Source organism: Protopterus annectens, chromosome 2.part1 (genome assembly GCF_019279795.1).
Source record: "Protopterus annectens isolate FY-2018-M chromosome 2.part1, PAN1.0, whole genome shotgun sequence".
Lineage (NCBI taxonomy): Eukaryota > Metazoa > Chordata > Ceratodontiformes > Protopteridae > Protopterus > Protopterus annectens.
The window spans coordinates 1,103,308,105-1,103,320,758 of record NC_056729.1 but is presented as its reverse complement, the minus strand read 5'-3'; the positions used below and the strand labels follow the sequence as shown (position 1 = coordinate 1,103,320,758).

At 43.2% G+C, this 12,654-nt stretch overlaps 1 protein-coding gene across 1 annotated transcript in view; it reads right to left on the bottom strand.

Moving 5' to 3' along the window:
* Positions 1 to 12,654, bottom strand: part of CDC5L (cell division cycle 5 like) — a 1,268,000-nt gene that overhangs the window by 583,428 nt on the left and 671,918 nt on the right. Inside the window, exon 13 of the mRNA XM_044062650.1 lies at positions 564 to 809. Coding sequence (XP_043918585.1) covers positions 564 to 809 — 246 coding nt within the window. The remainder of the gene's footprint in view (positions 1 to 563; positions 810 to 12,654) is intronic.

Sequence of the window (12,654 nt, the reverse complement as noted above, 5' to 3'; positions counted from 1 at the left end):
TGAAAGGTCACAGGACATGGTTAGCTTTCCATATCCAAACTCTTCCAGGCAACTTTCATGGCAACCTTTTAAATGTCTGCTTGCATTAGGACATCCCAAGAACAATGCTGAGTAGACAAGAAGGACTCCTACAACATTTGCTATGAGTAAGACAAGGGAACAGTAAGTCAGCCTTATGTATGACATGGCATCTCCAGACTCTTGCAGAATTTAAGGTCATCGTGAGTGGGGACACTGGGGAGTTGATGTCATCTTCATCAAAAAAAATCAGCCATGGGAATTTCAGCCACTGAATCTATATGCTTCCTACACAAGACTTTATTACAAACTTTTGGAAGTAGTGAAAATGAATAACAGAAAGACATTCATTTAGGGGCTGAGGTGGGACTGCAGAAGAGTTTCAGTCTACCTACCTTGGAAGATAACTTGCCAGGTCTGAGATTGAAAAAAAAAATATGTATAAATTTTATCAAACTCTTAACACTGAACAAGGTCCAGATAACATTATGAAGGCAAGTACAGTAGTGTTAAAAAATAAACTGTATATCACTACTCAGTCTTACCCTCGTTAGGTCTTCTTCTGAGACTATCTGATATGGGTTCTGCTCCAAGAATGCAACATGTTCTGCACTGTTTGGTACCAAGCCTGATCCTTTCCCCTTCATGTCGTCAGATGGTTCAGTGTATGGGTGATGCAGGATATCATAATGTAACATTACAATCATCTCTCTCTTAATTATCTCTTCACTCCTTTGCAGGTCAGTTAGTGGAGGTTCCATATTCAAAGGCCTTAGTACAGTATCATTTACCTAAAAACAGATACTCTACACTCAGAATGATGTCCACTACTGCAATGCAATTTAAGCTTAACAAAGAATTCACAGATTTATGTCAGCTACAACAAGCATCCCACTAAGGCATCAAAGGCAAAAATTAAAATCCATTTCTATAGGTCATATGCAACAGTTTTCAAAACTGAAGCAAGCTACAGCACAAACCAACACTATGAGAACAATATTTAATCTACATTTTGCAATAAGTTGGGTGTGATTATTGTTTCAAGGGCTACAAGACTCTGGTTTACCATAGCTCCAAAAAGCTGGTATAATTCTGGAACTATTGTATTTTATCAGCTTGAACTCTGCAATGAAACAACAGCCAAAAGAGTGATACCTTACTGCTTTAAGTCAGTATTTACAATTTGTAAGCCATCTTCTGTTTATTTTATAGTATACTAGAAATGCATTAGGAAACAATACTTGTTTGAAGACAGCTACTTACCTTATTACAGGTTCACAGGTGCAACCTAGGCTAATGACCACTATGGCCCTTAAAATTCTAACCGTGCAACTTAAATTTGACTCACAAATTTAATTTATACTTGATTTACAGGGGCTGATTTACCTGACTGCCTATGTCCATCAGAGACATAGAAGCCAGATAAGAGGTGAATTTCCAATTACTCATCCACTGGTTCAAGTTGTGCTTAAATAGGGATGTGGGGGATCTCTACTTCACATGGATAGTGAGCCTGTTCCAGAGAATGGGAATTCTCTGGGAAGAATATCTCTCTCTCTCCAACATTTCCTATTTATAGTACTTCTGATGCGGTTTGTTTTGCGGATGTGCAAAAGTTTCATCAAGACAGGGTCCATGGATGCCTTTGTATGCCAGACAAAGAGCACCTCTCAGTAGCCTGTATGACACACAGTAGCCAGACAGGGCTGTGGGGTGATCAGCATAGAACATTGTGTTTACTTCCTTTTTGTAAGGAACTTTTATGGATGTTCAAGTTTCTGGCCAGGTACATACTGAACAGGGCATTATATATACTCTACGTTGGGCCTGATGAGGGTTGACTATAGTGGTATGATGACCTTTATGGGTCTTGATGCCATGCCCTTGCTTATAAGTTGAGCAACACAGAAAGATTTTCTTAATAACTTGGCCACGTGTTGGTCGAAAGCTAGGTGACCAACTAGAATTGTTCCCAGTTCCCCGACTACTGAATCGACTTTTAAGGGTATTTTATTGATGATGCAGTTACCTGGGGTGACAGACTTCCCAAAAGGTACTATAACACATCTCTTGGTACTGAATTTTAAGCCATGGCTTTGACATCAAGCATTTGTTTCTACTAGACCTTCCTGAAGAGTGTTCTTGTCTTGGGAGGATTCAGTGACTGCTCTCAGTTTGCAATCGTCTGCAAAACCAGCTAGCCAAAGGCCTCTGACATTGGCTTTGACATCTGAGAAATAGTTGCCAAGGAGGAGTGGGCCTACCACTGAGACCTGGGGGACTCCACTGGTGACCACCCTCTTTGTGGAGGTGGCTTCACTAATTTCAACCTCCTGGGTCCTATCAGTGAACCAGCTAGCTATCCAGGCTGTTATAAAAGTGTTTATACCTAGGTTCTAAAAGTTTGTTGACAATGCCCAATTGGGGTACTGCATGGAATGCCTTAGCCAGATCAAGGTAGAAAGTACGCACAGCTTTCCCCTCATCCTCAGCCTTAGTGACTTCTTCAAAGAAGTCAACCAGGTTCAGTAAGCATGATCTTCCTTTGACAAAGCCAAGATGGGATAGAGCCAGTGTCTGGAGGTCTCCTATTTCCTTGTTATTTCCAAGGTAATTCTTTCCATGGCTTTGCATGGTAAGGGTTGGCATAATGGTTAACACATCTACCTCACAGACACAAGGTATATGGTTCAATTCTCATCTTTGAAGAAAAATTGGCTAGGATTAAAATGCCTGCAACGGCAGCTAGCTTAGTACTTACCTTTGAACCTATAACAGGTCTGTAGTTTCCAAAATCTGTTGAAGGTCCTCCCTTATGAAGGAGGATGACTGTCACAGTCCTGCATTCTTGCGGCACATAGTCTGTTTTAAGACTATAGTTAAATAATGACTCTAGGTATCCTGATAAGTCGTAATTTAGACTATTCTGCAGGCATCCTGGGATGTTACTGGGGCTTACCGAGCCCATGTTCTTCACTTTAGTGAGTGCAGCCAGTACATGCTCTGTAGTTATAGTTGGAGGGGTTATGTTTGAAGGTATTACGGGGGGGGGGGGGTTAAAGCTGCAACTGAATTTTTCTGATAACAGGTTCATTACATTGCCAGGCTCAGTGAATGTGGCACCATTAACCACCAGTTCAGCACATTGCTGTGTGCTGACCTTTAGGTTTCTAACACAGCTGTAGAATGCATTACGGTTGTCTTTCACCTGGCAGGATATCTTAACCTCACAGCTGACTTTTCTTATCAGCCCAATTAGTTGCCTATCTACTTTGATGAAATATTTTTTATTTTTATGGTAACTACCCACTCTGTTTTTTGCCACATTTTTTTTCTTTTGCTGTATATCCTGTTTACCTTGAGATACCACCAGGGCAGTTTGTTTCTGGGGCTGACTTCTGGAAGGTAGAGCAACTTCTATGCAGCCACTAACGCGGTTGTGCTAGGTTGGTGTGTTTTGGGGGTTTACAGGGGCACTGAATTTTGAAAAAAAAAATCACATAACAGGTAATTTGCATTGGAATAGTTCCTGTTACTGGTTTTAATAGGATTACGGAGTTTATTTTGATTTTGAAGGTGACAGCTTTATAGTTGGACCTTATCAAGAAGAATGACATATTTGGTCGGGGGGTGCAGCATTGTCCCATATTTGTGAACATGACATCCAGTATATTGAAGCCTCTAGTAGGTGTATTCACTATTTGTTCAAGGGTGATTGTATTTACAAAGTCCAGGAATCTCTGTGCTTGTAGATTTGAGTACGTGTAGAATTCCCAATAGGGGTAATTAAAGCCTGCTATGAGCAGAGTGTTAAGTTGGATGGCAAGTGTCTTCAGCAGGTCAAGTATGCATTGTGAGCTTTTTGAGACATGAAGGGTGACTACAGCTGATTAGGATATGGTACGGGATTTTGTCTACGGTGATCTGCATGTGGAGGAAATTACAGTTGTGTACACTTACCATAAATGTAGATGTTCGAGTGTATTCACTGTTGCAGTCATTACATTTCGGTAATCTGCTGGCAGGTTGCCCTCAGTTGGCCTGAATAACAAACTCTTGGGTCCTGCGTCGGTTGCTGTCTCTTCTTCCATGACATCAGGTCGTCAGGGGTATATAAAACATGCAGCCAATGCCATTTTATTCAGTTTTTCTTGCCCCAGATGTCAGGTGCCCCCCAAATGGGGAGCAAAAAAAAATATATATATATATATATATATATATATATATATATATATATATATATATATATATATATATATATATAAACTGTAAAAATATATAAATGCACTTTTAGAAACATAAACTTTACCTTCATCTAAAAGCAAATACACCACAAAGGCTTTTGTGTATAGTGAAGGAAAGAAAAGGTATAGAAAGGGGGATGGTGGGTAAAGACTGCAACAGTGAATACACTCGAACATCTACATTTATGGTAAGTGTACACAACTGTACTATGTTCTTCGTGTTTCACTGTTGCAGTCATTACATTTGGGTAGAATCCCAAAGCTATGGATGGGAGGATGGAACTAAACAGCATTAGGAGCGGCTATAAAGCCCTGCAGAACTGCAGTGGCAAAGCCTGTCCTGGATTTGGAGAAGAGAGGTAAATGATAATGCTTTGTGAATGTATGAACAGAGCTCCGTAGCAGCTTCTAGAATGTCTTTGGTTGAAACCCCTCTGAGAAAAGCTGCTGAAGTAGAGGCAGCCCTGGTGGAATGTGCTCTGATCCCCTTGGGCACAGGTTTAACATGGTGCAAGTAGCAGAAACGAATGTAGTGGCTTATCCACTTAGAAATAGTCTGCTTTGAAATAGCCTTCCCCTCTGACCCTGCAGCAAATGCTACCAGTAGTTGCACAGACTTTCTTAGAAATTTGGTCCTGTTTAAGTAGAATCTTAGTTGTCTGTGTACATCCAATGAATGCAGAATCTGCTCCCCCTTGTTCTGCAGATTTGGGTAAAATGTTGGCAGGTGAATGGTCTGGTTAAGAGCCACTCTGGATTATACCTTAGGCATAAAAGAAGGATTGGTCTTGAGGGACACCCTGTCTGAGTAAAATGTAATAAAAGGCTCCACTGCCATGAGAGCCTGTAGTTCTGAAACCCTTCTTGCTGAAGTGACTGCCAAGAGAAAGGCTGTTTTTCCAAGATAGAAATTTTATATCCGCAGTAGTTGCTGGTTCAAAAGGAGGCAGGGTGAGTTTTTCCAGCACAAAATTGAGGTCCCATGCAGGAGCTGGTGGTCTTCTGGGAGGCCTTACATTTTTGACCCCTCTAAGATACTGTTTAAGCAGAGGATGAGAAAAGAGGGGAGGCTCTGTGTTGTAATGAGCCGAGATGGCAGAGGCATGGGTTTTTATTGAAGAAAAAGATAGGCCCTTGTCAAGCATCTCAGTCAAATATTGTAAAATCTTGAGGAATACTGGGCTTTGCTGTGTCTGTTCCTTGTGCTTGGTTCCAAGCAAATAATCTCTTCCATTTATCAGCATAAGATTTTCTAGTACTAGGCCTTCTGGCTTCCAAAATGACATCCATCACAGATTTACTGAGAGGTGTCTGAATAATTAGTCGATCAGCCATGCTGCAAGATTCAGAGTTTGGAGCAGAGTGTGCAGACTTTGACAGTTCTGCTGAGACAGTAGATGAGGTATTTGAGGCAAGTACCATGGAGGAAGCTGAGACATATTCCTTAGTAGTGGGTACCAGTGCTGGCGAGGCCAGTCCAGAGCAAGTAGGATCATTTCTGTTTTTTTCCTGTCTGACTTTTAGTAAGACCTTGGAGAGTACAGGCAGAGGGAGAAAGGCATAGAATGATAGTTTTTTTTTAAGCTGAAGGATAGGGCATCCACTTTCCATGCTTTTTTGTGATGAGTTCTCGTGCAGAATTTGTCCAACTGATAATTTTGGGGAGAGGCAAATAGATCTATGTCTGGGCTCCCCCATTTCTGTGTTAACATACTGAAGATTTGTGGATCCAGTTTCCATTTGTGCGGGTCCATAAGATTTCCGCTTAGGTCATCTGCCAGAGTATTTTGCTTTCCTGGCAGTAATTGAGGTTGAAGATGTATTTGGTAAGTCAAGGCTGTGTTCCACAAGGCCATGGCTAGTCTGCAAAGGGGGTAGGAATGTGTACCCCCATGCTTGTTTATATACCACATAACTGTGGTGTTGTCCGTCTTTATCAGTAGTTGTCCTGGATGAAGTAAGTCCTTGAAGGCTGTCAGACCATTCTGAACAGCTAGCATCTCTTTCTGGTTAATATGCAGATGCATTTGGTTTAGGCTCCATTTGCCCTGAATGCATCTCCCTGCCAGGTGGGCCCCCCAAGCATAGTCTGATGAGTCTGTAGTTAGGGTTTGGGTGGCATGGGGTAGACTGAATGACAGTCCCTTGTTTTGTTGACATGTCTCTGCCTACCAAAGAAACTCCTGCTGTAGGCAGGGAATGAGAGGAATCATTGTTTCCAGACTGTGACAATGATGACTCCATAAACTTTTTAGGTACCATTGAATTTTCCTCATATGCAGTCTCACATATGGAATTAGTAGAATGCAGGATGCTATGAACACCAAAGCCTGCAGGATTTGTCTTGCAGACAACTGGGTTTTTGTTGCCATTTGTTTGAAGTATGTTGTCAGTTGCCTTTGTTTGTCTGGCATGAGGTAAGCCATCTGGCAGTTGTATTCAAGCTTGCACACAGGAATGTAATTATTTGAGAGGGTACCAGTTGTGATTTCTTTACATTTATGGTGTACCCTAGGCATGCTGGAAGCCTTTTTACAAATGCCAGATGTTGAAGAAGAGTGTCCTTGTCCTCTGCTTGAATGAGACAATCGTCCAGATAAGGGTAAATTTGAATGCTTCTTTGTCTGCAGAATGCAATTACTGGTGCCAGGCACTTTGTAAAGACCCTGGGTGCAGTAGATAAGCCAAAGGGCAGCGCAGAGAATTGGTAATGCAAAAAACCTGCTTTGAAGCGGAAGTATCTTCTGCATGATTCTCTTATTGGGATATGCAGGTATGCCTCTTTTAAGTCTAGAGTTACTAACCAAGCATTCCTGACTAGCATAGGCAGTAGCTGTTGTAAAGTCAGCATTTTGAATTTTTGAATATCCAGGAACATGTTCAAAATCGATAAGTCCAGTATTGGACGCCATGAAGTGTCTTTTCTGGGTACCAGTAAAAGTCTTGAATAAAAACCTTGGCCTTTTTCCTTTTCTGGTACTGGTTGAATAGCCCCCATATCCATGAGGGACATGACATGTTTCTGGGCCTCTGCCCACTGGTTTTGTGGCAGATCTGGCCATCCGTTTGGAACTGGCAAAGTATGGAAATTAAATCTGTACCCCTGGGATACTATGTTTAATACCCACTTGTCCTGGGTAATTAACTGCCAATTTTGAGCATGAAGTGCTAGTTTCCCCCCCAAGGGGGCTGCCAAAAGATAAGAGCTTGGTGATGGTAGAGGAAAGTTATTGAGACTGCTTACTTTAGGGTTAAGCTTTGTTTTCTCCAGATTTGGAGGTGGAGGCACCCCATTGCTTTGACCTGTAAGAACCCTGTGATTGGTATCTGGAGCCTTTAGAATGCCAGGATTTGCCTTGAGTGGCTCTGTTGGACACAGGAAAGGACCATTTTTTAGTACACCAGTGTCTACTGAACCTGGGTGGCTGCACTTGCAAGAAATCTTTTACAGTTTTCATAGATTTAGCTTTGGCTTCCATTTTCTTTAAAACCTCTTTTGCCTTATTACCAAACAGAGTATCAGGCTGCAAAGGGGCATCCAACAATTTACCTTTAACATGATCAGGCAGATTTTGCTCCTTGAGCCAGACATGCCTTCTAATCACAGATCCAGTAACGGCGGCCCTACAAGAGGCCTCCAAGGAATCAAAACCACATTGCAAAGTATGCTTTCCAACCTGTTCTGCTGAATGTAGTAATTCCTTTAACTCTATTTTCCACACAGTCAGAAAGCAACATAATTTTCTGTTTCAGTAAGCCCGTAACATGCTGTTGATATTTAAGCATATGAAACTGGCAGTTTAAGGCCCTGATTGCCAAGGTTGCAGACGTATAAACCTTATTTCCCCATCTATCCAGCGCCCTGGAATCTCTATCAGAGGGGGTAGGATTTTTGGCTGTAGAGGCCTTTACACCCTTGGGACCCTGAGAAATCATCTCAGGATCAGCAGCAGAATTTTTGAATAGAAATTTGTGGGAGTCAGGAACCCTGTAATATCTGTCTGGCTTACTAGGGGCCGGAGCCAGGGAATCAGGGGTCATGCTTGATTCCGAAAACACATCAGCAATGTCTAATAGAGGAGGTATTGCCAAAGGCCTTTGCTGAGGAAGAAGAAGGAAATCCCTAAGCCTCTTTTTTTGATTCAGAGAAGTCCTGACTCTCCCAGTGAAAATGTTCCCTTAAAGTATGCAAAGTCTCTCCAAAAGAGTAATCCTCAGGAGGAGATGCAAATGGGATGAATTCCTCTGCATCAGAATCCTCATAGGGTGGAACAGAAAATTCCTGATCAGAAGAAATGGAAACCTGATCTGAAGATTCATAATCAGTGCCTTGCCTAGGCCTCTTAGCAGGGAGGGGTTGGGATCCCTGATCAAGGTAATTAAATCCTCAGCCATTTTGATCATCTGTTTTTTAGGCATAGGGGCCCGAGCACGTGGCTCATGCATCGGTTTTTTAGACATAGAAGATGTTTTTGACCTTGTTTTTGTTGCTGGCGTCGGTTTAATATAAAAATGTTGAGGCCTGAAAACACCCTCAGAAGCCGGTGCCTGCTCAGCGGCTCCGGACCCACCCAAGGGAGGGAGACCCACGGGTTCAATACTCTGAGAATCTCGTGGCATACCGTACTCCGAATGGGTCTTGGTAGAGGCCTGCGACTCAAAAGTAGCGGGTATCAGGGGCTGCGTAAGCGCTTCACTGAGTACCGGCGAACCGGCGGCTGGCTTAGGAGAAGCTTCGTAGTCGGTTTTGGACCTCGACGGTCTGTCTCTGTCTTTTTCTTTGTGTTTTTTGTGAACTCCGGTAGTCGGATTGCTAACTGACGACATTTCAGGATAATTAAATCTTGAAGCAAAAATATACCGACGCTTGATAGTGCATTGGTTAAATCTAGCACAAAACCGACAGCAAGGCACGTTGTGATCTGTGCTTAGGCAAGGAATACAGTACAAATGAAAATCCTTATGAGGTATTTGCTTCCCACAAGTAATGCAATTATTAACTTTTACTGACATTGGTAAGGAGCAAGAAAAAATTTCCCCAATGGGGTACTTAGCTTTAGTTTGAAGACTTCGGTTCTGAAACTCGAATACAAAAATTTCAGGAGTCGGCCAACCGGCACTTGCGAAGTGCTTCTGCTTCGGGCACCGCACGGCAAGAAAGACTGGATAAAATGGCGTCGGCTGCATGTTTTATACCCCTGATGACCTGACGTCGTGGAAGAAGAGACAGCAACCGATGCAGGACCCAAGACTTTGTTATTCAGGCCGACTGAGGGCAACCTGCCAGTAGATTACCCAAATGTAATGACTGCAACAGTGAAACACGAAGAACATCTCCAGGTAGCAGCTTCTAAGACATCCCTGGTAGGGACACCTCTGAGAAAGGCTGTAGAGATAGATGCAGTCCTGGCAGAATGTGGTCTTATCCCCTTGTGAGGAAGGTTTCCCATGGTGCTTATAGCAGAAATTAATGCAATGGCCTATCCACTTAGAAATGGTTTGCTTTGAAATGGCCTACCCCTCTGCCCCTGCAGCAAATGTAGCCAAAAGTTGTTCAGATTTCCTGAGAGGCTTAGTCCTGTCCAACTAAAATCTAAGTTGTCTGTGCACGTGCAAGGAGTGCAGAATTCGTTCCTCTTTGTTCTGTGGATTTGAAAAGAAGGTAGGAAAATGAATGGACTGATTAAGGGCCACACTGGATACCACCTTGGGCATAAAGGAAGGATTGGTCCTGAGGGACACCCTGTCCGCAGGAAAGATGATGAAAGGCTCCACTGCCATGATGGCCTGTAATTCAGATACCCTTCTTGTTAAAGTGATGGCTAGAAGGAAGGCTGTTTTCCGAGAAAGAAATTTCAACTCTGCATTTGCGGCTGGCTCAAAGGGAGGTACAGTGAGCTTTTCCAACACAAAGTTAAGGTCCCAGGCTGGAGTAGGGGCTCTCCTGGGTGGTCTTAAGTTTTTGGTCCCTTTGAGGAATTGCTTCAGCAGTGGATGAGTGAAGAGGGGTGGCTCTGTATTATAATGTGCTGAAACGGCAGAGGCAGGAGTTTTAATGGAAGAAAAGGAAAAGCCTCTTGAAGCATCTCTGTTAAGTATTGAAGAATGTGCGGTAAATTGGGCACTGTTATACCCATCCCCCTGAGTTTGGTTCCAGGAACCGAATCTTTTCCATTTTTCAGCATAGGATTTTCTAGTACTAGGCCTCCTTGCCTCCAGAATGACATCCATCACTTGCTTACTGAAGGATGGTAACGGAGAGCTCAGGTAATTAGCCAGGCTGCAAGGTTCAGGGTTTGAAGCTGGGGGTGCAGAATCTGACCCTCCTGCTGGGACAGCAGGGAAGGGGGTCTGAGGCAGGTGCCATGGTTCCAGCAGTGACACACTGCGCAAGAGGGGGTACACACCAGTGTTAGCGTGGCCAGTGTGGTGCAATGAGTATTGTCCTTGGTTTGTCCTGTTTGATCTTTAGTAGAACTTTGGAGAGGAGAGGCAGAGGAGGAAAGGCATAAACTGATAGGTTTTTCCAGGTGAAGGACAGGACATCCACTTTCCAAGCTTGCCTGTGGGGAGTCCCTGTGCAGAATTTGTCCAATTGGTAGTTCTGAGGGGAGGCAAACAGGTCCATCTCTGGGCTCCCCCATTTGTTTCTCAAAATGTTGAATATCTTTGGTTCCAGTTTCCACTCGTGTGGGTCCATGAGATTTCTGCATAGGTCGTCTGCCAGTGTATTTAGCTTGCCTGGCAAGAATTGAGCTTGTAGATACACTTGGTAGCTCAAGGCTGTGTTCCACAGAGCCATGGCTAGTATGCAGAGAGGGTATGAGTGGGTTCCTCTCTGCTTGTTTATGTATCACATAACAGTGGTGTTGTCCGTCTTTACCAATAACTGTCCTGGAAGAATGTGGTCCTTGAAGGCTGTCAGAGCATTCTGTACAGCTAACATTTCTTTTTGATTGATATGCAGGTGCATTTGACTCAGGTTCCATTTGCCCTGAATGCACTGCCCTGCCAAGTGAGCCCCCCATGCATAGTCTGATGCATCTGTTGTTAGGGTTTGAGTGGCAGGGGGTACAGTGAATGGCAGTCCCTTGTGATGGCAGGCCTCTGCCCACCAATGGAACTCTGTCTTTAGACAAGGTATGAATAGGAATCATTGCTTCTAAATCCTGAGAATGTTGACACCATAGGCTTTTTAGATACCATTGTAGTTTCCTCATATGCAGTCTTGCATATGGAATTAGTAGAATGCATAAGGCCATGAACCCCAGGGCTTGCAGTATTTTCCTCGCAGATAGCTGGGGTCTTTGTGGCCAGTAGTTTAAGTAGGCTGTCAAATAAACTTGTTTCTCTGGTGTGAGGTACACCATCTGGGCAGTTGTATTCAAGCTTGCTCCCAGGAATACATTTTGTTGGCAGGGTACTAGATGTGATTTCTTTTTGTTTATGGTGTAACCCAGAGAAGTTAGTAATTTCTTTACAAATGCTAGATGATTTAATAGTATGTCCTGGCTTTCCTGCCTGAACTAGACAATCGTCCAGGTATGGGTATATTTGAATATTTCTTTGCCTGCAGAATGCAATGACTGGAGCTAGGCACTTTGTGAATACCCTGGGTGCAGTAGATAAGTCAAAGGGCAGTGCAGACAACTGATAATGCTAGTAGCCTGCTTTGAAGCGTAGGTGTCTTCTGCAAGATTCCCTGATTGGGATGTGCAGGTATGCTTCTTTTAAATCCAGAGTTGCCAACCAGGTGTCTTTGCCTAGCATAGGAAGTAACTGGTGAAGAGCCAGCATCTTGAATTTTGGAATCTCCAGAAAGGTGTTTAGAGTAGACAGGTCCAGGATTAGACGCCATGATTTGTCTTTTCTGGGTACTGCCTGTAGCCTGCTCTGAAGCATAGGTATTTTCTGCAAGATTCCCTTATTGGGATGTGCAAGTAGGCTTTCTTTAAATCCAGTGTTGCCAACCAGGCATTTTTGCCTAGCATGGGAAGCAGCTGATGAAGAGTTAGCATTATGAATTTTGGGATCACCAAAAAGGTGTTTAGGATAGACAGGTCCAGGATAGGACACCAGGAATTGTCTTTTCAAGGTACCAGGAAAAGTATTGAGTAAAAACCTTGCCCCCATTCCTCTTCTGGGACAGGTTGAATAGCCCTGATACTTAGAAGAGAGAGAACTTATTTTGAGCCTCTGTGTCCATTGATTTGGGGGTAGGTCTGACCAACCATTTGGGGTTCGTAAGGAGTGGAAGTGGAATCTGTATCCTTAGGAAACTATATTTAAAACCCATTTGTCTTGGGTAATGAGTTCACAGTTTTTTTTGCAAGCAGAGTGATCTTTCCCCCTAAAGGAAAGTACAGTTTTGTACCTACCATAAATGTAGATG